The following is a 25,581-nucleotide window of genomic DNA, read 5'->3' on the forward strand; positions in this document are numbered from 1 at the left end:
TGTTATTTTGGCCTGCTCCAAATTATAGCTCCTGACCTTCTCGACTGTATCATGCCATTAAAGATTATACAGCAATATCATAATTTGGATCATAAAATTACTAACTGTAAAAATTTGCTAATTAATGGCAAAATAACCAAAACAATATATATATTTTTATATATTTACCTTTATTTAACCTGGTAGATCAGTTGAGAACAAGTTCTCATTTACAACTACGATCTGGCCAAGACAAAGTAGTGCGACAAAAACAACAACACAGTTACACATGGGAAATAAACAAACGTACAGTCAATAACACAATAGAAAATCTATATTCAGTGCAAATGTATTGCAAAATGCAGTAAGGTTAGGAAGATAGACAGTAAATAGGCCATAGTGGCGAAATAAATGACAGATTAGCATAAACACTGGAATGATGGAATGTGCAAGTAGAAATACTGGAGTGCAACATGAGCGGAAGTAAAAATAATAATAATATGGGGATGAGGTAGTAGGGTGGGCTATTTACAGAAGGGCTATATACAGGTGGAGTTATCGATAAGCAGATTTGATAGCTGATGCTTAAAGTTAGTGAGGGAGATGGGAAACTCTAGCTAAAAGGGTTTTTGCAATTTGTTCCAGTCATTGGAGAACTGGAAGGAATGGCGGCCAAAGGAGGTGTTGGCTTTGGGGGTGGCCAGTGAAATATACCTGCTGGTGCTCATGCTACGGGTGGATGTTGCTATGGAGACCAGCGAGCTGAGATAAGGCGGGGATTTACCTAATAGAGACTTATAGATGACCTGGAGCCAATGGGTTTGGCGACAAATATGTAGTAAGGGCCAGCCAACGAGAGGATACAGGTCACAGTGGTGGGTAGTATATGGGGCTTTGGTAACAAAACGGATGGCATTTTGATAGACTACATCCAATTTGCTCAGTAGAGTGTTGGAGGCTATTTTGTAAATGACATCGCCGAAGTCAAGGATCGGTAGGATGGTAAGTTTTACAAGGGCATGTTTGGCTGCATGAGTGAAGTGAGGCTTTGTTGTGAAATAGGAAGCCGAGTCTAGATTTAATTTTGGATTGGAGATTAATTTGAGTCTGGAAGTTGAGTTTACAGTCTAACCAGACACCTATGTAAGTCAGACCCGTCGAGAGTAGTGATGATAGTCTGGTGGGCGGGTGCGGGCAACGTTCGAATGAAAAGCATGCATTTAGTCTTACTAGCATTCAAGAGCAGTTGGAGGCCACGGTAGGAGTGTTGTATGGCATTGAAACTTGTTTGAAGTGGGATTTAAATGTCCCACAACTCTGTCGTCAGTTTGTTTTATTTAGTATTTATTTCTAAAAACGAAAATATAAAATCTGGTTTTAAACTGTATTTAGATGTCCCATTTACACATTTTTCATAATAGTGAATCACAGGCCTCATATAAAATGAATAGAAAATAAAATCATTCATATACTATTTAGCATGACCTCCTGAGTTTCGTGATCTACATTTCTCAAAGTTAAGCATCTTCTTTAACTTTTTTTTAAGTAAAGAACAAAATCCTATTTTTATTGAAAGTTTGCATCTTAAGGTGTTTAAGAATCAATTTTTATACTTTATTGAAGGGAAGTGGCTGTTTTTTTCCCCCTAGAAAGACCCATTTTTGTAGTTACATAGGCTGAGGAGGCAGTTTTGAGTTCTGAACGTTAGTTATTTAGTTAGACTTATTATTTTTGCTATTTTAAATCGCAAAGGAAATCCTGTTTTTCCATTATGCGTTGTTATTGCTAACAGCAGTCATATCAAATGTAATAATGTTGATGAAGCAATCTGCTTATGGATAGATCACTCACTCTTTCTATTTTTCTTTTGTCCTTTGGGTCTCGCTGACATTATTATCTTAACTGTTGAGAGTAAGATGTCACTGCAGCAAATAGTTGTGTTAGTGAGAGTGTTGTTTTTAGCTTGTCATGCTATGTGTGTGTGGGTGTTGATTGCCTGCTGTTCCTGATGGGTGGGCAGACATGTGGCGGCCCAGTAAATCTCTGAAATACAGCCTGACCTAATGACACGAGCAAGCACCCACACACACATACACACTCAAATTGTTAACAACCTGAGGGATCTCTCTTTTCCTTCTGTTGCTCAAGTCCTGCTTGTCTCTCTCTCTCTCTCTTTGCTCCTTTTTTTGTTTATTATGTGTGATGCTTATTCAAGTAAATGAGATTTTCCCATTGCAGCTGTTGTGAATGGCGATGAGCCTGTGATTCTTTGTTTGTTTGTGTGGCAGAAACTGACATGGAAGACAAAGGATGTGGAGAAATGCACAGTCAGGGGGAAAAACAGCGTGAGTACACAACTCTTTTATTTCTCCTTCTCTTTCTCCATGTAATTGTGTGATAGAAGTCAGCAACTGTTGCATTTAGTGTTTATTAGTCGGGCATAGACAGACCTTCATCTAAACGGCAGGTCTGGTACACAATGCAGCTTATTCTGAAAAAGAACAGGAAGAACATAGACAGGAAGACAACATCTGACTGACACATCCACATTTTATTTTGTAGTTTTATGCCGATTTGAGGCGGATTTAAAAAAAAAATAGATCTTACAGGAATAGACTAGTGAGAAAAAAAAGAGCCCAGTCTATTTGAATGGTTCTGCAGTAAATATTGGAAAAATATGTATAGATTGTTTCTAGTCAGAATTTCTCCCTATACAAAATTAAGTATTATTTTGATGACATAACAAAAAAACAAATCAAAATATACAGACTTATACAAAAAACAATTACCGGTACATAAAAAACTTTGGATGTTTATCAATACTGATAATATATCAGTATTAATGGACAATATATTGTTTTATTTAAATATTTAATCTAATTCTTTTTAATGCAATTTTTTAATAATTAAAAATTTTATCTTAAGAGATTTTTTTTAAATGGATCTGTATTGGATGATTTAGATATTTAATAAATATTTAATATGGCATTCTAATTTACTCTATTTTTACTTCTAGACCATCTTAGTTGTAATCTAATCTAACCTAAAATTAATCTTTAATCTTTAATTAATCTTTTGATTAGATTTTGTTGTTTTATTTTCAATTTATTTGGAGAAAATGGTATAGAATTTTACTATCCATTTATCAATTATCGTGCACACCATGAAAATAATTATCCTCCAGATTTTTAATTGAATGCTTCCCTAAAAAAATTCTGTGCCCTTATCCCTAAAAGTTGTCAAGCCAGCCAAACAGATTAGAGTTTGCCAGATCGAGAAGACACTTGCCAGATTTGTGATCAGTATGCATCAGATGGTCAGTAAATGGTCTGAAGCTAAGAGGTTCTCCACAAGTGGCTGTATATATGTGAAGATATGTAAACTCACACAGGTTTTATAATATCATTGTTGGTTGAAGACCGAGTTGCAGTGAGCGAGTCAGATTCTGGAGCTCAGCATAGGGATTATGGTAATTTGTGTGTGGAAGTGAAGGGAAAAAGGGAGTCAGTAATGATGCTCGCTGTAAGCTTCGGGATGAGTCAGTGTGTGTGTGTGTGTGTGTTTGTGTAATTCAGGAGTTATATATAGTGTGAGTAAAAGCCAGTGTCTTGTCTTTCATAGGATGAGTGTTACAACTACATCAAAGTGCTGGTGCCACGTAACGATGAAACTCTCTTTGCATGTGGAACCAATGCGTTCAACCCCACCTGTCGCAACTACAAGGTATGATGAGTCTATTTCTGTCACACACACACAGTTATTTCCTCCTACAGATGCGTATTCTGAAGCTTCTCTTTAAAGAATCAAAATTGACAGTCTACATACACACATCTACTTAAATTTGTCAGCATTAATATTAATTTGAATATTAGGCCTGTTCAAAAAGGTATATATCCTGCTCTTTCTCAGAAATAAATTCATAACCTGTCACACCTGTTTACAACCTGATTATTTTTTTTCTTTGTGTGAGAGAGGTCTGCGTTCTCCCATCAACACTGTCTGTTGGCTAAACTAAACAATTTCTGCAGTTGCAATGAGCAATTTTAACACATTTTAGTCATGTTAACTGGGTTTCCATCCACTTATTTTGGGGAAATGGATGGAAGCATCAATAAATAAAATCAGGCAAATAAAATTATTAAAATGCACATAAAAAATTGAGGTGGATAAATGTTTTTTTTTTTTGGTGTGTATTTACTGATGGGCGTCAAAAATGTCATGTGACTGCTTCAATTAAGGTGACTGAATAATACGCTCAGATGATTGGCTGCTATTGCATTTAATAAAATAGCCATATAGTGAATACAACATTTTAATTTCTAGTTTACGTAGTAGGCAATCATAATCGTAGTAGGGGGGTTTGCTACTTAAGAAAAAATGTATTCAGTGCCTGCAAAAAACTGCAACAAATCACTAGTTTAGTGATGTGGAATCAGGCCTGTCCTGCGATTGATGGTTTTCCATCAACATTAGCAGATCTGTTCCTGAGCGGTGTGTGTGCGTGTGTGTTTTTGTTTGCCAGAGAGCATGTAAATCTGACTAAACGCTGGAGGAGGCCAGCAGGGAGTCAGCAAAACTCACGGATAAGGCTCTGCTCTCAACTTTTCCATTTGAGGCTCTTTGGAGATCTTGATTTATGCACCTTGCCCTGAAGGCATCTCCCTTCCATATTCCTCTCTTTCCTCTTCCTCTCCGCTTCTCTCTCAGTCTGTCTCCATTTTCTCATGCTCACAGTCTCGTTTTTCTGCATCTCACCGAGGAGAGGGATGTTCTGTTAGAGCCCTGGAGAGGGACAATATGTCATGTCTTGCAAATCATGTCACTCAGTTCCTCTGCCTCGTCTCCTCACGCATTCCTTCTCTCTCAACTCACAGCTCGAGCTGTGGAGAACTTTCTGGAAAACTGTGCAAGGAGAGGTTAAGGAGAGATTGTTATAATATATAGTTATGAGACTTTTGGAAAAGTTCAATTTGCCATTTTCTCACTATTACACTTCCCCATATTGTTACATGCAGATTACTTTTGCTGTCATCTGTTGCTCGTTTGATGTTTTTAAAACACTAATAATTGTATTATTATTATTAAAGAGGTCTTATTATGCTTATTATGAGGTCTTATTATTACATTTTCAACATTCTTTAGTGTGTAATATTGTTTGAGCATGAAAAAGGTCTGAAAAGTCCACTCCATAAGGAGGTATTCACTATATCAGTAAACACTGTTTCTGAACCCCCTGAAACGCCTCGATTGTAGTCTTGAGTTTTCTTCCGGGAACGTACATGTCACAATATTTCTCATTTAAATAATTTGTGCCCAAGGCATGCACAAAAAAGGGGTAAGCAGGTTGCCAATTGCTGATGGCAAGGTATGGCTGCTGCCATATCAATTGTGGCTGTCTGGCTGATTTTGTGAACCTTCCTCAAACAACATCACGCAAGCGCAGAAACAACGCTATTATCCTGCCATTTCATGCCAGATTTGAAGTTAGCTGAACATGTAGTAGCTATAGATAAGGACTGAATAAATAAAATGAAAAGGAAACGAGTATCGCTAGATGCCACGACATGAAAAAGACAACAAGCGACACCTGTACAACATAATCGATTTAAAGGGGACTTTCAGTTCATTCTTATAACAACTGGCTATAACTGTCTAATTTGCTGCATTATGAACAAAGTTAAATGTAATTCCTCCACACACACACACACACAGACACGATGCCAACCGCGTTTTGGTAGTTTTTCTCTCTGCTGTCATTCTACCTTTGTATGAATTTCAATGTCATGCAATTCAGTTTGTCAAATGGCTTCAAAATATATTTGAACAAGTCATGATCTGCTCTTAAATAGATTATTTAAGGTGTGAATAGATGTGCTTTGTTGTGATATTTGAAGATGGCTGCTGCAGCAGCGTGTATGATACTGTCAGGAATTAATGAAAATATGTGGGACTGTAGTAAAATTGAATGTCATCATCAGAGTTTGCTATACCCTGTCTTTTGGTGAATTGAAGCCACTAGGGGTGAGGCCTGGTTGAGTTGTGTTAGTATTGTGTTGAAACTCGCGGTTATGGTAAGGGGTGTGACATTTACCAAACATGCTCGAAGCGGGTTGACCAAACACAACACATTGGTCCAGCCGACCAATCAGAGCGCATTGCGCTTTTCGGAAGGAGGGATTTCATTGTGACTATCTAAACGGAGCGTTACTAACAGACTGGGAAGAGAGGTGCTGCAACAATGTCAAATATGTGAAAAAAGCATGAAAACCTATTCTAGTAGACCCCAAAAACAAAATCAAGACTTTGAAAAAGGTCAATAGGTCCCTTTTAAATTGCCTCTATATGGTTTTTCAAATATTTCCTTTAATGCAGTGTGTAATATAGCTGTTTGTGATTGTAAACGTTCTGCAAAGTTATAAAGTCGAGAGTGCACGATAAATAAAGTTATCGTCTCCCAAAGAAAGACTCTGAACCGCCTAAACGAGTCGTTATTTTTATTTATTCGTATCCTACTACTTTAAGGTTCTTCTACGTCACTAGAGGATACATTTGCAATGCTCGCCTATGTTGTACGTTGTCCGCCCACGAACATCTTGACCAGCCCTCAAATGTCATTTTACTGACGACTGCTTCTCAAATCTCGGAGTTTGCTTTACGCTTGCTTTAGAAAGATGGGTCAGTACCCAGTTTATTTGGACCAACTTGCTCCAAAGTATGACTAATTATTTATGTATATATTTTCTACCGGGTGTTTAAAATACGTAGTTTTGTGTTCTACATTGTGTAGGTCTCCGGCTAACCGGCCAACTCACGTTATTACTGTCTTACTTGAAATACTTCTGATTAGCAGCTGTGGGACACTATTACCTAAAACTGTGTCTATTAATGCAGATTGTCTGTCTTTCTTACTACTTTAAGTAAAAATAAACGATGGAGCGAGATTTGTTTTACAAACGTTTGTTACATGTCATTCACTTTAGTGCTCGTCTAATGTATGCGCTGTGTTATTGACACAGTTCCCACATGTGCGCTGCAAAAAATTGGAAATGTACACATCAGTTTGTTGATGGACACACACTTGTTAATGGAATGCTAATGGTGAGGAATTATAGTTGCAACATCTCATTATGTACCTCAAAATGAGTGATGTATCACTAAGAAATCGATTTGAATCGATCCAAAATCTTTTGAGAAAGATTAGTGATGCATTGCTGAATCATTTACAATTTAGTGCATGTTTCAAGTCGTCCTTGCTAATGGAGGTTCGGGTTGAATTACTAGTTCTTCCAATGTTCCAAAACAAACAGACACGCTTTCCCTGGACAGAAGTGTACAGATGGTCAACCTTTGACAGAACCAATCCAATGTTACTCCTGCTTTAATTCCCCTCTATTCTTCTCTATCCCTATGAGCTACATGGCAGTTTAAGTAGTGGTGAGCTTCAGCAGGTTCAGTAGGTGTTAATCCGGTAGGGATGACACACAATGTGACCCTGAATACCAGAATGCCCACAGGACCCTTTCAGCCGCATTGCTAAATGTGTTTGTGCATGTGTGTAATCCAGCCGTCTTTCTGAGGACATCTCTAGGCCTGCAGGTTGAATATCTTTGTGGATTTGTACACATGTATGTATGCATCACCCAACACAGGCAGTTGGCACGCTGTTTTTTTCTTCTTCTGTGAACACCACAGGTCGGAAGCTTCTGCTCTGCCTCTGACTAACAAGAGAAGCTGGCACACTGTTCACACCTACAGTTCCCAAAGAGGAACAAAACAAAACAACCATTGAACACGCACCACCCACTGGTCCACAAACATTTATACAACACCGAATTCAAGCTCCCAAAAGTCTTTGCAAATACCACCAAACAGCTTTCAAAACATGCACTAAATTGTAACCGATTTAGCAATGCATCACTAATCTTTCTCAAAAGATTTTGAATCGATTCAAATGATCAGAATTTACTCTCCCTCGTATCATGCCAAACCTGTACAACTTTCTCTCTGCATAACAAAAAATATGTTTAAAAAAGTTATTGAAATACATTGAAAGCCAATATGGTCCAAAACAACTATTTGAATTTTTGTGCTGTGTTTGAAGTGTTCTTTATTTGCTCAGTGTGTGTAAGAGGTCTTTTTTTCTCTCTCTCTCTGGTCAGATGTCATCTCTGGAGCAGGATGGAGAGGAGGTGGTCGGTCAAGCCCGTTGCCCTTTCGAATCCCGCCAGTCTAACGTTGGCCTGTTTGCCGGTGAGCTGGCAGAGCACCATCCGTCTGGGGAGGAAGACACGAAATCTCCTATAATCTCACTAGTGTTCCACTGACATTTTACAAAGTGCAGGAAGTCTCAGTGAGACAGCAGTGATCACAGACGCAGAGAGATTTAAAAGGGACATGGGGGAGATGAGACGCGTCTCTTATTTTCTCTTTGTGCCATATACACACTGAACTGAACTGAGCTCTGCTTTGTGGGGTTTTGTGTTGTTTTGATTTATCAATACTTATTTCTCACCTCACTTCCCAGGCGGTGACTTCTATTCAGCCACAATGACGGATTTTCTAGCAAGTGATGCAGTGATTTACCGAAGTTTAGGAGAAAGCAGTCCTGTGATGCGTACCGTAAAATACGACTCAAAATGGCTAAGAGGTGGGTCACCTGTTATGTAGGTATTTTCTCTATAATTTCTGTTCTTTTTCTAATTGTGTCTTTGTTTATGTAGAGCCTCATTTCCTTCATGCCATTGAGTATGGGAACTACGTCTACTTCTTTCTCAGTGAGATCGCAGTAGAGTACACCACCCTTGGCAAGGTCAGACACTTCAAGTACACTGCAAAAATCATTTTTTCTAAATCACTTTTTCTTGTTTTCCAGGAAAAAATGTAAACGTCCTTTAAACAACATAAATTGGCTTGAAGCAAAGTTGCATAAGTTATTAAGATTAATGTCAGAGTATATGTCATTAATCAAGTTTATTAAATTCTTTTCAGACTGTTTTTTATCCATGTTTTAAGCAATTTATATATGTATATATATATACATTAGAGATGCACCGATTCATCGGCCAGGGACCGGAATCGGGTGATTTTCCGCCTGATCGACCCGGACCGGTGACCCGCTGGTCAGTCTCACGTCTTTCCAATTCCGAGCCGGTCTGTTTTGTTGCCAGTGGTACAGGGAATGACGTCAGCTGCCCGTTCTTGCTCTCATCACTCTGATGGGAAGTGAACGGTCAAATACACACAAAGTGATGTCAAAATGCCTGTCTTGGCAGGTCACAGAAATAAATCTGAATCGGCCAAAAAAAATTCAATCGGTGCATCAAAAAAAAAAAAATATATATATATATATTATTATTTTTTTCAATCCTAGTGAAGAGGTTTGAAAGAGGTCACACACTTCCTTACATTCTTTATGTCTCATTTACTTAAACCAGGTGGTGTTCTCTCGAGTCGCTCGTGTGTGTAAGAATGATAACGGCGGTTCTCCGCGGGTTCTAGAGCGGTACTGGACTTCTTTCCTGAAAGCGCGATTGAACTGTTCAGTTCCAGGTGATTCGTTCTTCTACTTTGACGTTCTTCAGTCATTAACCAACGTCATGCAGATCAACCACAGGCCTGCGGTGCTAGGTGTCTTTACCACTCAAGCCAACAGGTACCACAGTCCCACCACAATACACATTTAGTATTTCCATACACACTTCAACGACTCCCTAAATATTTTTCACTCCAATCCATTTGGTCTGTTTGTGAATGATTTGTTTGTTGCATTAAGAGTTTGTTTAGATAAAATAGGTGGAACCAAACAGAGTTTTTCTCTCCTCAGCATCACCGGTTCTGCTGTATGTGCATTCTACATGGATGACATGGAGAAAGTGTTTAATGGGAAGTTTAAGGAGCAGCGAAACAGTGAGTCAGCCTGGACGCCAGTTCCTGATGAAGTGGTGCCCAAACCCCGGTGAGTCACAATACTAACAATCCATTTGACACCAATATCAGTCGATTTCACCTTTCTCAAAACCATTTTTAACTCTGCAAAAAGTATGCTGTTGATCATTCTTTTTTCTTAAAATTTCAATACTAATATAGATATTGTAAATACCTTTATATCGATTATAAATATATTACATTAAAAAATTGAGTAGTCTTAAAGTAGTGTTCCATTAGGTAAATACTGCTTTACGTTCTCGATTAACTATTAATGTAAACATTCAATGATGAAAGAACATAGACCGCAATTATAAGCAGCAGAGATTAAAAACATAACGAATGAATGAATGAATTAGCATTTATTTGAATTTATTATCGAGAGAGAGATGAGAGATGTGTGTGTGAATTACCTGAATCTGATCAGCATCTCTCTCTTAACAATGAAGCTGTGAGATGAATTACTTTAAAATAAACAATGTTACCCACTTGTTGCTGATAATATATAATGATTCAGTAGCAAAGCTTTGTTTTTTTGAAGGATTCTGTGAAATTAAAGTCTGGAGTAATGATGCTGAAAATTCAGCTTTGCCATCACAGGAATAAATTACATTTTAAAAGATATTAAAAAAGAAAAAAAATCAAATATTTCGCAGTATTGCTGTTTTAACTGCATTTTTGATCAAATAAATGTGATATCCCTAGAGGAACATGAGATACAGCACAAAAGAATATATTAGCTAAACAAATCCAACCTAAAACTCCACATACACACAAGTGCCAAAGACCTCCTTTTCATCTTGCTCTGCGTGATATGCCTGGACCTGTTCTCTGGAGCTCAGAGAGCAGCTTGTTCGGCCTGATGGACTCTTAAAACAGCTTTTATTTAACAGTGGCAGATGGTTGGAATGGCTCTTGTTAATTGTATGTCTGTGAGCTGTTTTTGTAGATCATTTCCATGAGCCTTCATGGGAAAGTCTGTGCAGGTAGAAGTCAATTGTTTTCTTTCTCTCTCTCTCTCTCTCTCCGTCTCTCTAGGCCGGGATCCTGTGCCGGTGATGGCCCTGCTGCTGGCTATAAGTCCTCCACAAATTTCCCTGATGAGACTCTTACATTCATTAAGTCTTATCCACTAATGGACGAGGCCGTACCGTCTGTCAACAACCGACCCTGCTTCACACGAACCACCAGCCGGTACGCACACACAAACACGCATGCTCCAATAAAAATTAGACTCATTATTTTAATACTCTGCCTCCGTCTCCAGTTGTTTTCTTAACATCTGCGTGTCTTTCTCCAGAGAGAAGGAAACTGTTGTTAGTGCTGGAGAATAAATAACTATTTAGTGTTGTTAAAGTCATGTTTGTGATTTTGTTTTATTGACTAATTAGCTTATGTTTCCTGATGTAGGTTCAAGCTGACCCAGATCGCGGTGGACACGGCAGCTGGCCCGTATAAGAACTACACCGTTTTGTTTCTGGGTTCAGAGAACGGACGAGTCCTGAAAATTCTCGCCAGCACACACCCAAACTCCACCTACAGCACGCAGGTTTTGGAGGACATAGATGTTTACAACCCCAACAAGTGAGTTAGAACGCACACACTCTCAAACACATACTCTTTTGTTACAACGTGGTATTATTTTGTCTGCCCACACTGAAAGCAACAATACTATTTGTTGTTTAATATGCAACTATGTAGAGGTTTGGACCAATAGACTTCGAGTGCAACAGTAAGGTTCGAGAAGTTAAAGTCCCATTCATTTTCTCCATAGGAATAATCGATTTCTAATGATGATTACTTATAAACCGTTAAAGACAGACCTATGAGGTTGTTAATCAACTGTATGCATTTACTGAAGCCATCAACACATTTTTTATAGATATATATGATCAACATCTTGAAATCAATGGTTTTCTTTTCCTCATTAAAGTCGTTAAATTCACAGTGTTGTACCTGATTTTTCAGATAAAAAAAAAAAATGTTTGTGATGTATGGATTCACCTTGTAGCCGGTTGGTTTGGTCTATGGATTATAACTGTTTAACAAATATATTTTTTAAAGTTCCTATGGGATAAATGAATAGGAATGCTTATTGAACTAAGGATGCTGAAAAACTTGCTGCTGTACCATGTGTCAGTCAGATCACTGCCCGTGAGGTTATGGCTCTGATGCTGATCTGCATTTCGATAGAGTTTGCTTATTAGAACACAAATGAACTGGACAAAAAAAAAAATAGTTCAGTTTGTCAATAGTACGTTTTAGTGTGAATTGAGTTGAACATTTTAAATCTTGTCAGATTTTATTGATCATTTGAAATATTTTATTGAAACGGTTTCAGAGATTTATTTTTATTCAAGTAGATAAGAGCTGTACCAAGATGGCTGCCAAGTAGACTGACTTAAGAGATACCCAGCGAAGGAAACCATGCAACAGATCAAATAAAATGCCACTTGAGGTCCTCCCCTCAGGCAGGAGATTCAGAGTCCCTGGTTTTAAGTCCAATAGGACAAAGAACTCTTTTATACCAAGTGCAATTCGGTTGCTAAATTTGCACAATTCGTTGACCTAAATGAGTAGTGGTGTAACAGTGTTTTAATTAGTAGTTTTTGTGTTGTTTATTTGTCTGTATATTTGGTGTTTACTTGTTGTGCTACCTTTATGTTTACCTGGCTGCAAGACAAGTTTCCCTTAGGGGACAATAAACTAAACTGAACTGAACTGAACTGAACTGAACACTTGTCTGAGCAAACATCTTAACCCAGAAGGTTTTTTCACTGTTCCGCTCTTCTCATGCACTTCACACTCATTGACAGGTCTAAGGCAAATATAAACGTGCACACACATAACCCCAAACCCAATGTCGACAGAGGCGTTTGATTAAGAGAGAATCTCTCCTCCATGGGGCGCATGGTACGTGTGGAGCTGTAATTGTACTCCTGGGATCTCGACCATGTTTGTGTTCCTCTTGTGTATCTGACAACAAGCCTCAACTCCAGCTGAGACTCACAAGTTCCACAACAAAATGTGATCACATCTTCAGGCAGCATTGCTCATTTTCCCCCTGAAAACCCCACCTCGCGTCAAAGTTAGCCTTTGGGAAAGACACTTGACATGATGTAAAGGATTTATTTAGATTATTACAGATACTGAGGAAGATGAATTACAGTCAGTTCTTTATGGCATGACCTTCTTCAATCAACTCAATGGGAGTGACTCATCTGTGTGATACACATATTGGATTTCTTTCTATATTGGGTTTTTCTTTTTTCTTTTTTTTTTTCTTTTATTGGGGATTGCTTTTTCCTTCTATTAGAGAAAAAGGTTTATCCTAACCTACTTTAAAACCACTTTCATTCTCCTTTTGAACACAAAATAAGATGTATTAAAGAATCACTGAGCTGTTCTTTTCCATAAAATCAAAGCGCATTGTGACCAGGAGAACATTTCAAGCACAAAAAAATTATACGACTATCATTTTTCCAAAGTAGTCCACATGGCCACTATAGTCATATAAAGTAGTCCATGTGACTACTCAATAAAAACCAAAACTAATACAAATGACAAAACAACTACAAAATTACTAAACCTTTTAATATAATGTTCATATATGTTTTTATTTATTTTTCCTTTCAGTTTTAGTCATTTTATTACATCAAATTAAACTAAATGAGAATGAGAAATGTTGGGTTGGCAACTAGCTGAAATATAAAATAACATAAAACAACTTATTTTATCTCAATTAACATTTATTTAATTGCAAGTAATACCTTTTTTAATGGTTTATTTTTAGTTAACTATAACAACCCTGCCTCTTACATTCCTTAATGGATTCCTTAATGGACTCCTATGTATTGGATAATCCAGGTATTCTATGCATTCAGAAAATGTCCCCATTTCATTCTTGTAGGAATAGTAAGTATGCTAGTATGCAATTCCAAACATAGCCTTTATTAGCATTAATGTTGTATGTACATATATGGTACTTTTGGATCCTCTTTAATAATTAAAATGGCATTCCAACACAAACCACCATTTCTCTCCTCAGATGTAATGTGCGCGGTGAGGACCGTAGGATTCTGGGATTGGAGTTGGACAAGGACCATCATGCCCTGTTTGTGGCATTCTCAAGTTGCGTGATCCGTGTTCCTCTCAGCCGCTGTTCTGACTACAGCAACTGCAAAAAGTGAGTGGTAATGCACAAGGAAACCAGACCCACAATCATTCGCATTAAAAATGTATTACATGTGAAAACACTTAATACAGTCTTGCACTACACCTTTAAGCAAATTGTACTGTTTTAAACAAGTACATTTATAAGGGTTATTATGGTAGAGTATTTTAAGACATTTATTGAAGATGGAGCCAGCATTACAAACTCTATTGACGATGCAGTGCAGCAGCTCAGTCCTCCAGAGAAAAATCTAGACAGTCGTCTTCTAAAGAATCTTCTAAAAAGTCCTGTGCCAGTTCTCTTTTGATCTATTATGGATAACGTTCTCCATAAGTGCAGTGAAAGCTGTGTGTTTCCAAAGACATGCATTCATAAATGCATTGAAATTTTAACACGGATGCATTTTAGAGGGCAAAAGGTTTTAGCTTGCATCCCGGTCTTCGTTGATGTAGACGTGTTTCCTCCTCCACATGCTGCAGTCATCCAGCCAGCATCACCACATGCTTTGACTACTCTCACGTAAATTAGAGCCATCTGATTGGCTGCAGGCCAAGACACAGCAAACAATTCCCTTTTTTTTCACACAGCTGTAGTATAAGCAAGCTGATAGACTGTTTCCCCTTTTAAAAAGATCTCCAAATCCTTTCAGGGAATTTCAGTCCCAATTTCTTTCCAAAAACAATCCTGATGTCTGATCCAGCCGTGTCTTAACTTTTTACCAATCTGTTAGCTCATGCCTGCTCAGCCTCAGGAGAAACACTCACACGGGATTCTCTGTGGACTTGTGAGAAAACATCTCTCTTTTTTCCTCTGTTTTTTATCTTGCTGAATTGTTTTCATACACACCCAGTGCTGGTTGCAAAAACAGCTGTTTGTTTAAATTCAAACAGTTTTAAAGCAAAAAAAAATCGGGTTGGTATCAACCAGGTTTCCCTGAACTATCTTCCATTGGTTGGTCAAGCAAATAACTCCACCCCAAAATCACACCATTGGTTGAGCCACTGTTAGGCCATGTCAGGCAGGTCCCAATGTTTTTATAGCTATGTTTCCATCCAAAATTGTGACTTTAGCTTATACATAAAATTGGATTATCACATCAAACATTTGTGATTGCGAATAAAGCACCGATTACATTCCATGTGTTCAAGAGAACAAAAATCGTCACTTCCCAGGAAACTGGCGCAAAATATCTGTAATAAAAAGGGAAGTTGCTGCCTCAGAGCGCGTGGACGAAACGCAATAAACGCTGTCATGTTATCTTGCGTCCGGACGCCTGATGTTTGTGAACACAATCATGTGAGAGTTCTGTGAGGTCAATACACCAAATCCTTTTTTTTGACAGACTTTGGCTTAGGCATTCCAAAATAACTAAAACAAGATTTGACATGTTGGACAATGAAATTAATTTTTTTTAAAGCCAATAGGCATTAGTTAGCTAACTAATGCTACTTGCTAGTTGGTTGCAGGTGGTATTAGGGGGTGGGACATAGTCATTCTAGTAAACATTTGATTAGACAAAAATCTGTGTAGTGCAGTCATCTATATTTTTCTCAGTTCTACCTGAAGAGAAAGTCTGTGAATTTTCAACATGTATATAAATTAAATTATTTATTATCCACCTTTTTTTTAATGCGGAAGTACGCATATGTCTTTAACCCTTATAGACAGACTCAAGCCACCAACTCCATTTTTGCTTTAATTTTTTTACAATTTAAACTGGAATAAGAGAAAGTAATTTACCATTGTCAGACATCTAACATTTAACAATAGTTAATTTGTTAAAGAAAAGTGACCAACAGGCATAGCATGGAGAAATTAACAACCTGTGAAGAGGAAAGAAATAGCAGAAAAGTGGAAGTGACCTCTCCCTTTCACTCTGACTCACATCTAGTCACCCCTCACACATGCTTTTTGTCCTTTCTTCCCTGTCTTTCGCTCTGTTTCCATCTCTCTTTCCATCTGTCTCTCTCACTGCTTATTGGTGCAACTCCCTAGCTTTGCCATGTATCTGAATCTCAGTTGGCCTCTGGCAAACACAACACACCTGTCAATCATGCAACACAAATACACAAACACACACACACACACACACCTGACTCTACAGCAGTCAGTCACTTTTTTCCCTCCCTTTCTCTCTCTCTCTCTCTCTCTCTCTCTCTCTTTCCCTCTCTTTTTTTTCGTTTTTTTTTTCTGAGTCTGACTGACTGTCTGACCAGCGAGAGGCATTAATGCTTTGTTATGGAGATGCCGTGTCTGGCTGTCCCTTCCAGCTTGTCACATACACTTGGAGAGAGAGGGGAAAGGGAAATTGGAGGGAGTCAGGAGACAGTGAGCGAGGAAAACACACAACCTTTCCAGGACATGTGGTACGAGTTAACTCTGTATGTGTGTGTGTGTGTGTTTTAGGAGCTGTCTGTCCTCGCGAGACCCCTACTGCATCTGGCTGAGTGCGGGGAACTGTGCCACAGTGGCGCCGGGATTCAAGTGAGTTAAAGCTACATCACGCGACCCTTCTATTAGTCTTGCCACAGTAAACACTTTTACGGTTCATTCGAATAAAAGAGCCTACACAGCTACTGGATTCTGTACACAAGCTGTCTGTGCAATCGACAAATCTGTGTGTCTATAGCGTGCATCATTGTTAAAGGTCTCTTAGGCCTTACGTTACTCTAAACATACTTAAAGCATCTGGTAAAAATCAGATGGCCGTAAAATGTCTTCAAAATTTATTACCAAGTGCGGTTGCAGATTTTTTTCTAGACAGTCTATACAATGACCAGCATGACTTCATAGATAACATTTTAAAAGTACTTTTACAGTAAGTTGATTTAGCGTTCTGGTTAACCTTTACAATAACGTCTTGATTTGATTACATTATTTAAGGCATTTAGGTAATAATCATGTTACAGCATTCATTAATCTCAGTTAATGTTTATTTATTTTTAAGTGTTAACATATACTAATACATTTTTAACGTTTCAAGTTGTATAAATTAACATCTGTCAATGTTCACTAACATTCTAAAATGTGGAGTTAAGTCTATTATGCATTTAACTGCTGTTAACAAATTGAACCTTATGTTAAATGTTACTCTATCATTTTAGTGATGTTTTAGTATGAATTACTTCTACCATCTTGTTAAAATTATAGTTAACTGGTAGTTTAGGAGCCAGTAGCCTTGTGGGTAGCGCTTCGAGATATACTGTAGCACAGTTGTGCTTTTCGGGTGACCTGACTGAGTTTGTGTCCCGGCTTGTGGTCCTTTTCCGATCCCGTCCCCCTCTCTCTCTCTCTCTCCTACTTTGCTTCTTGTCAATTCTCTACACTGTCTTGTCCCAATAAAAGCAAATCTTATTCCCATTAAAATTCTCATAGCCATTTTACAGTAAATCTCTGTTTGCAATGGCATCACCGTTACGCTCATTTACCCTCTCTGTTGTTATTTTAATCTGGTGCTTCAGATCCGATATATGAGCAGATATTTATCTCAGATAAACGCACTTGTTTATGAGACATACAAACGGTTATAATAGCACATTAACATTCACAAATATTTGTGTAAGTAATGTCCACAAGTAAATACCAGCCCATGCAACTTATGCCATATATATATTTTAGAGCTGTCAAACGATTAAAATATTTAATCACGATTAATCACATTAATGTCATAGTTAACTCGCGATTAATCACACATTTTTATCTATTCTAAATGTCTCTTGATTTCTTTTTGTTCCATTTCTTTTTTCTCATTTTAATGCTCTTATCAACATGGAAAAGTGGATCGGCTTGCTTTGTGCAAATGTGTTTTATTAAAAACTGCATTGGCATATACTGTGTTCAATTTCACACAAACATTCTCACTTGGAGCAAATAATCTCTCACACGAGTAACACTGTCCATCAATAAAAGGGTGAAAGAAATACTGACGAGGTAACGTTACTGATATTGACGAGTGGGCGTAGAAACGCATCAGTGTGTGTGTGCTTGACCATCAAGTGGAATTTCAGGCTGGACGTGCTGCGATGATTGCTCAGTTCACAACGACACAACACACAGATCACTTTGGTCTTGTCAACTAAACCATTTGGCATCTTTTTAAAAGTAAACTTTCCATTCAGAATCTTATTGTCATCCATTTCGGCGTCTCGCGCTCATCATTCATCCACTCAAAACGTAACGTTAAAGAGGGTCGCACACCGGACGAGAAGCGCAGCGCCGCGTATTTAAAATTCGAACACATTATTCTCTCTGAGTGTACACACACTGGCGCCGCCATTCGGCGTTTTTATTGCTGGCCATAAACTGAGAAAGCGCGTGTCCGATGTGCGAAACGAGTTGTCCTAGACGCGGCTCGGCGCTGCGCTTCTCGTCCACTCTTTGGCCGGTTCGCACATCTATGGGTTCGCAAGCCCAAGCAAGTGTGTACGGCGTGCCTGTTGTTTTGTTTCTGGTCTAGCTAGATCCGGTGTGGTGTTGTAGTTTTATTAACGTTACTAGTTGTTGCAAAAGCATGTGAAAAAAATTACAAGTTTGCTAGGCGTTAATCTCGCGATAAAAAAATTGACGCCGTTAACATGGGTTTGCGTTAACGCCGTTAATAACGCGTTTAACGGACAGCCCTAATATATTTATTTATTTTTTACTGTTTTATTGAGGAGCGTTAGCATTTTATAGTTTAGGACAGTAGAGAATAGTCAAGAAACAGGACAGAAAGAGAGGCAATAGGACATCACATGTCGGATTTTAACCTGCATCTTTGTGTGTTCACTGCTCTTTAATGGCATAAGCATATGTACTTACCACTGTGCAACAGCTCTGATGAATTCATGCATCTCTCTATAAATATATTACAGACATTAACAACATTAACATTTCACTTTGTTATGCCTTTGCCAGGCACTTTAATTAAAAGTGACTTGCGTTGCATTCGAGATGTCATTTTTTAGCAGAATCAAACCAATGATTCTGGTTTGCTAGCATCATGCTCTACCATTTGAGCTGCAGGAATACAAATTCATGTATGTTTTTTAGCAGTTGCAAAGATCTCTAGCTGAAAGGTCATGTTGACATTCTCACCATTTTATGAAATATCAGCTCTTGTCTGGGATGTATCTACAGTAATACTACTTCTCCAATTGTCAAGCAGAAGTTCATTCGTTGTGTGTGTTATAATGAGTGCAGATCGAGGGATTGAATTTTTTATTATTAATGTTTTGCTGAGTGGTCGGTTCGGTTGTCATCAGTTGTGGAAAGCAGCAGCAGAAGTTATAACCCTGAAGTGGAAATGTTACTGAGAGATCAACATCTTAAGTTATTTTAATTTAGTGTTTATTTATATTTTCTGACTATAAACTTGATTATTGGCTCTTAATGTGTCCTAATGTGAGTATTGATCTCTATAAACCGAGATGGGGAATCATTTCATCTTGAACTCATGAACATTGTTATGTACACAGCAGATTTCCAGACCGCAGCCAACAAAATGGACAGAACTTGTGAGAGTACTTATCTGTGTCCCAGAAGAGCTTTGGTTTACTCCAGCATTCAATTATATGCTTCCATAGCCAAACTTATGTCAGAGTCATAGATCTTCTGCTGTCAGATGCCATAAAGTCTTCTATAATCATAGAGCGCATTAGAATTATAAAGAACTCTAGAATCTTGGCTAGAATCTAGAATTTTGGGTTTTGTTATAGAAACCAAAAGCAGCAGCACTGAAAATATAATACTGATGTAGATGGAATGACAGCGTTTTAAAGCGTGTCAGTGATATCTTAAAAATACAATAAATCAGATGATCAATTACAAACCAAATGGTAGAATTGAATTACACAATATAGAAATAAAATACACTACCATTACCATTTAAAAGTTTGTTTGGTAGTATTTTTTTTTTTCTTGAAAGAAATTAATACTTTTATTCAGCAAGAATAAGTGACAGTAAGAACATTTATAATGTTACAAAATATTTCAATTTTAATGCTGTACTTTTAAACAAAAATCCTGAAAAAAAACATATACTGTTTCAACAAACATATTAAGCAGCAAAACTGTTATCAACATTGATAATAAGAAGAAATGTTTTTTCACTGAAAGTTCATGTGATACTGAAGACTGGAGTAATGATGCTGAAAATTCACAGGAATAAATTACATTTTAAAATATATTAAAATAGACAACAGTTAATTTGAATTGTAATAATTTTTCACAATACAACGGTTTTCACTGTATTTTTGAGCAAAAAGCAAAAATGACTCAAGCAAAAATGTATCACACCTTGGTGAGCATGAGAGACTTATCAAAAACATACAAAAAATCTTACTGACCCCAACCTTTTCATTGATAGTGTACATGGGCATCTCTGTTTAGTTTAGAGCAATTGTTAGCACAAGGAGTCTTGTTTTCACATCCCAAATAATTGATTTGTAGTGAAGACGCATTTAGCTGCATTTTAGTTTCTGATTTCACCATGTTGATGAACTTGACCTGTACTGATTGCCACTATTACCATAAAGTCCATAAATTCTGCACTTTTGGCTATCAGACTTATTGCACATGAAAGTGCAATATATGGCTGAAATCAACAGGTCCAAACTGATTGGCTGTAGTCATCACATTATAATAACTAGTCATGTTAGTCACAGGGTCCCTTTCCAATGGGCTTTTGTCCTGAATAAGCTGCAAAAAAAACTTAATGCTGAGTTTAAGTCAGGCAACGTGAGACTTGAGAGAAGTAGAAAAAGAAATAAGACAAGAGAAAATGTAGCTCCAGAGCGAACTATGCATTTAAATGCTAATCAGTGTAATCTAATGAAATTCTGCTAGACTGAGAGGGTGAAATGTAAGAAAAGAGGGCAATAGATGTACGATGGTAATACTTTGGCTTTCTCGTTTTTAAAATAGCTCTGCGGCTTGGTTTTTTTGGTGTGTACTGCGGGTAGAAGAATATGAAGAAAAATAGGACTTTATTATCTTGTGGGATATTTTCGCTTTGTGTTCTCCTTTTCCCTATTCGCTCTCTCCCAGGGGCAATTTAATCTCCATATGATGAGAGAGCGTGTTTGTGCTAATGTGTGTGTGCAAGTGTGTTGGCCAATTCGGGTATAATGAAAAGCATGCATCTCTGAGGCATATTGATGTTCAGATATTATGCACCTGCAAGATCCCAATTTACCACTTTATGCAGGAGATTTTTTTTTATCTTGTCCTTCCATTTATCCTTCAATATGAGATGAAGTCATCCCCGCTCCCTCTCTTTCCCTTTCCTACCCTCTCGTTCTGTCACTCTCTCCCCTCTCAGGTTAATGGAAATAAGGACTTTAAATCATGTCAGGTAGAGAGGGCTGATTCACAGATAGATTGAATATGCAGGGCAGGGCGAGGCAGGAGAACGGCAGGGGCTGAAATGGGGTGCCAGCATTAGATGATAAGTTGTTTGTATGCTAGTGTGTTTTTTTTTCTCCGAAGCATTTTTAAGGGGTCATGACATTGCTTTTTTGTATTCTTTGGGGTTCACTTATAATGTTAAAAAAAGATTTTTGCACAAAAAAGCAAATATATATGTAGAAGAATGATTATTTCCAACAACCTGACCCTCTGCCTGAAATTGTAAAAAAAATTAAGACTTGTCAGTAAACGGCCACTGTTATGATTGGATCACATAATTTCATAGAAAACAGTATCAATGCCCACTTTCAATGCATTGCTATTTTGAGGCAACTGAAATGGACTTTGCCATTGACCAACAAAAACCTGGTTTAAAGTCAATGGCGCAGTAATTATTTTGTGTGTTATTTAAAGGGTGCATTAGTAATATGAGCCTATTGGCGGGTGCACAACACGCGTACACTCACAGGAACACGCAGCAGTACACAAACTACCCAAATATTAAAAATAAAAGGATTCCAGTGTAAAAGATTATGTGCATAAAGATATGGTGGAATCCGTAAATGGTCAGCTTGCGCACTTTAACCTCACGCACAAGCAGATCCGTTTCCTTTCTGGAGAAGTGTTCAGTCCTTTCCGCTTGCAAATTCAGCCATGTAAATAGCGACAACTAATAGCGCAGCCGACGAGAGGCGACAACACAGTCAGTTCTTTAACGTCTGCTTGGTGTGTCCCGGGCTTTAAGCTATGCAACTTGCAGGATGTTCTTAAAGGTACAAAACTCTCTTATACAGTATGTCAAAAGTTTTATTTCTCGTGTCATGAAGCATTTAAAGGGCTGGTTGATTATGATTTCACTTTACTAACTCTAGTTAGTGTGTAATGTTGCTGTTTGAGCATTAAAAACATCTGCAAAGTTACAATGCTTAAAGTTCAATGCAAAGGGAGATATTTTCTTTTACAGAAATCGCTTTTTAAGGACTACAATAAATGTCTGGTAGGGACTACACAAGCTTCCTCCCATCACAAACCCTAACATTTACATAAACCCCTTGTTGTAGTAGAGCACATTTGTGAGTCTGCTCAAGCTGTCGCATCCGTCTTTTCACATTTATTGCAATACAGTACGCAACACAAATGCAATAGCATATCACTCTGAAGGCATCTTACAACAGTTCCCACACTAGTGATTTATAGATTATTATAATGAAAGAGTATGCTAGGCCTAATCAATGACTTGAAGATAGTTAACTCCACATCAGCAACATAAATTCACCAACTAACCATTCAGAAACGTGTCTCTCCATCATTGCCCGACTTCGGTTTGAACATAAAAGGAAGAACAGTTTCTGACATTTTAGGGTGTGTGTGTCTGCAGGCTGCTAACACACAAGCTGTTGAATCTCCGCCCTCTGTGCCGGGAGCAGCAGCTCATTTGCATTTAAAGAGACGCACTAAACGGCGCGTTTTTGCTCACCCTCAAAAAGGGACAATTTTAACATGCTATAAAAACTTATCTGTGGGGTATTTTGAGCTAAAACTTCACATACACACTCTGGGGACATCAGAGAATTGTTTTACATCTTGTAAAAAAGGGGCATTAGACCACCCCATTAAACAGTCCTCATTGTACCCTGTGCTCCAAGGTTAGGTAGATTCCACTCAGATCGATCAAATTTACTCAAATTAAATCAAGTGAGACAAAATATTTGAGTGAATTAGTTATTTGCACGAGCTGTCTGTTAAACATTTTGATGACAATGACCCCCAAATATGATGATTAAATTCAGTGGTCAAATATATACAATTTAAAGATTTAATCATTTGTACTTATTTTATAATTTTACAGTACTAAAGTAAAAATAAGATCTACATCATTTCTGCAGACCCCCAATACTCCTTTGGGCCTGTCTTGTTTTCACAATAGCGCAAAATTAATTGCACCAGGCAAATAGCACTTTTCGTGTACCTGTAAATCTAATTTAAATTCAAATCAAGGCATCTTTGCCCTGAAATTAATGATTATAATTATGCACTAATAATCAGGTCAGTGCATTAGCACCTGAACTTGATTGCAAGGTGCATAATGAGTAAGATGCACATTCTTGCGCTGAAATACCACACGCCAAAAGTGCTCCTGAAAACAAGTGAATTTTGAGAATCCTGATTTTGGACTTTTGGATACAAAATCGCATACTTCATTAGACCACGGCCCCACCGATCTGATCACATCTCCATGGTAACACTGAGAGGAAGCAAAAAGCGTCAGAACACGTTATGCGTCTGTGTGCGAGATGTCACTCAGGTGCTCGCCTCGGCAATGACACGCTCGGCTCTGTGATGCCAGGAGCAGCGGAACATTGCAGTCGCTCAGAGCAACGTGTCACCCTGGTTACGCTGTTAGGCTGTATGAGTCAGCAACGTCCCTCTCTGTAAAAATATTCTATTCAAATTTGACTTAATATGCTGTTTTACCCAAACACTAATTTCCTTCACACAAAGGTTCTTTACAGTACATCTAAAATAGTCAAAGCTGAAGGCGCTCTTATTTTTTTGGCACTCGTGTGCTTGAATCAATAAAACTTCCCGTAGCTTGTTCTGCTAATTTGACATGTAAACACATTAATTACATATGTGCACTTTAAATTAATTCAGCGTTTGTTAATAACATTGGGGCTTGATACTTGCGTAATGATTTGAAATGACGTGTGAAAAGGTTCTAAATATATTTTTCCTTTTTTTACCAGTATTGAAGCCTTATTTTTTTTATTAAAATATATTTTGCCATTACAAACAATATAATTATTGCACTATTATTACTTGTGGAAAACTGTTCACTTCATTGTTATTTTTGCAGCATCATGTTGAAGATGAGTCCGTCACAAAAATATGGTCATATTGTGATGATGTCCCTTTGTAATTTTAATGGCTTAATGTCAGAAATATTTCATGTGAATGGGGGTTCTGTAGGGGTCAAAACTTATGATAAAACTTTTTAATTGTGCATGTGACTTTATCTGCAACTTTCAGACTCAAGGTCATTGCACAAGGAGTGCGAAATTTTCGTATGCGTTTTTTTTCTTCTTCCGTATTCGTGATTCGGTGGCTCCACACCATTCAAAATGCTTGCTACAGATGCGAAAAACGCAGAAAATCAAACCCGATCCGAATTTTTTTATGACGGACGAAAGTTTCGGAGGCAATGTGCAAGCGTGATTGACATAACGTAAGGTCATATTTATTTTTTTAACGTGCGAAAATTTCGGACTCGAATTTCAGACTCATTTTGCAAGGACATTTACAGTGCGATTTAAACTGAGTAATATGTTGCAGTTCCTATAAAATTGCCAAATTTTGGTGCTTAATTTAGAATTCTTGTGTACATACTACACACTAATACATTTGCATTTATTTCTTGTCTTATGAAAACATGGCTGTCAGTCATGGAATAGAGGAAGTGTACTTGCATGGCAGACACTCGATCCTCAATCATATTGTAACATGTTATTTCCCTTTACAGTTGCTCGGAGAGGCAACAACAGACTGCTGACAGCACAACTAATTAGAAGGATCATTCAGGGAGAGGCTCACAAAAGAATGATTGTCACTCCCTTGTCCTCTTCTTCTCTCTCTGCTCTGTCGTTCTTCCTCTCTGTCTCTGTCACAGGTCTGGATTTGAACAGTATGTGGAGAGTGGATATCCTCAGTACCCAGACAGCTGTCATGGTGAGTTTCAGACAGTCCGAGCTGACTTGCTCCCAGAGATCATAACTCATTCACACTATTATTACATCCCTACACATTCCTGCTTCAACTGAAGACTCACAGAACTCTAGAACCCTTCTGAGAGAATCTTATTCTTATGGAATTATGTCAAGAATATGTCTAGGTCATGTTTCACTCCAAAAAGGAAAGGGACAATAAGAAGTCAGTTTTAATTTTTATTATTATTTTAAATTATGTTTGACAACTAAGCACCTTTCCCCATTCTCAAAAAATATATATTATTTATATGCTGAAATATAGAATAATTTACTTGATTTTAATTAATAATATAATTTCAAAAGTGATCTAAAGACATTTATAATGTTACAAAATATTTATATTTAAAAAAAAAT

At 37.7% G+C, this 25,581-nt stretch overlaps 1 protein-coding gene across 4 annotated transcripts in view; it reads left to right on the plus strand.

The window, feature by feature from the left end:
- sema6cb (semaphorin 6Cb) overlaps positions 1-25,581 on the plus strand; it is a 137,187-nt gene that overhangs the window by 94,810 nt on the left and 16,796 nt on the right. For all 4 annotated transcript variants that reach the window (XM_079625123.1, XM_079625125.1, XM_079625126.1 and 1 more), the window contains 12 exons: positions 2,268-2,324; positions 3,601-3,702; positions 8,139-8,229; positions 8,504-8,626; positions 8,700-8,788; positions 9,414-9,631; positions 9,803-9,934; positions 10,942-11,097; positions 11,314-11,487; positions 13,952-14,089; positions 16,484-16,561; positions 25,131-25,189. In XM_079625123.1, coding sequence (XP_079481249.1) covers positions 2,268-2,324; positions 3,601-3,702; positions 8,139-8,229; positions 8,504-8,626; positions 8,700-8,788; positions 9,414-9,631; positions 9,803-9,934; positions 10,942-11,097; positions 11,314-11,487; positions 13,952-14,089; positions 16,484-16,561; positions 25,131-25,189 — 1,417 coding nt within the window. The remainder of the gene's footprint in view (positions 1-2,267; positions 2,325-3,600; positions 3,703-8,138; positions 8,230-8,503; positions 8,627-8,699; positions 8,789-9,413; positions 9,632-9,802; positions 9,935-10,941; positions 11,098-11,313; positions 11,488-13,951; positions 14,090-16,483; positions 16,562-25,130; positions 25,190-25,581) is intronic.

The sequence above is a fragment of the Phoxinus phoxinus genome (genome assembly GCF_949152265.1).
Source record: "Phoxinus phoxinus genome assembly, chromosome: 10".
Classification (NCBI taxonomy): Eukaryota; Metazoa; Chordata; class Actinopteri; order Cypriniformes; family Leuciscidae; genus Phoxinus; species Phoxinus phoxinus.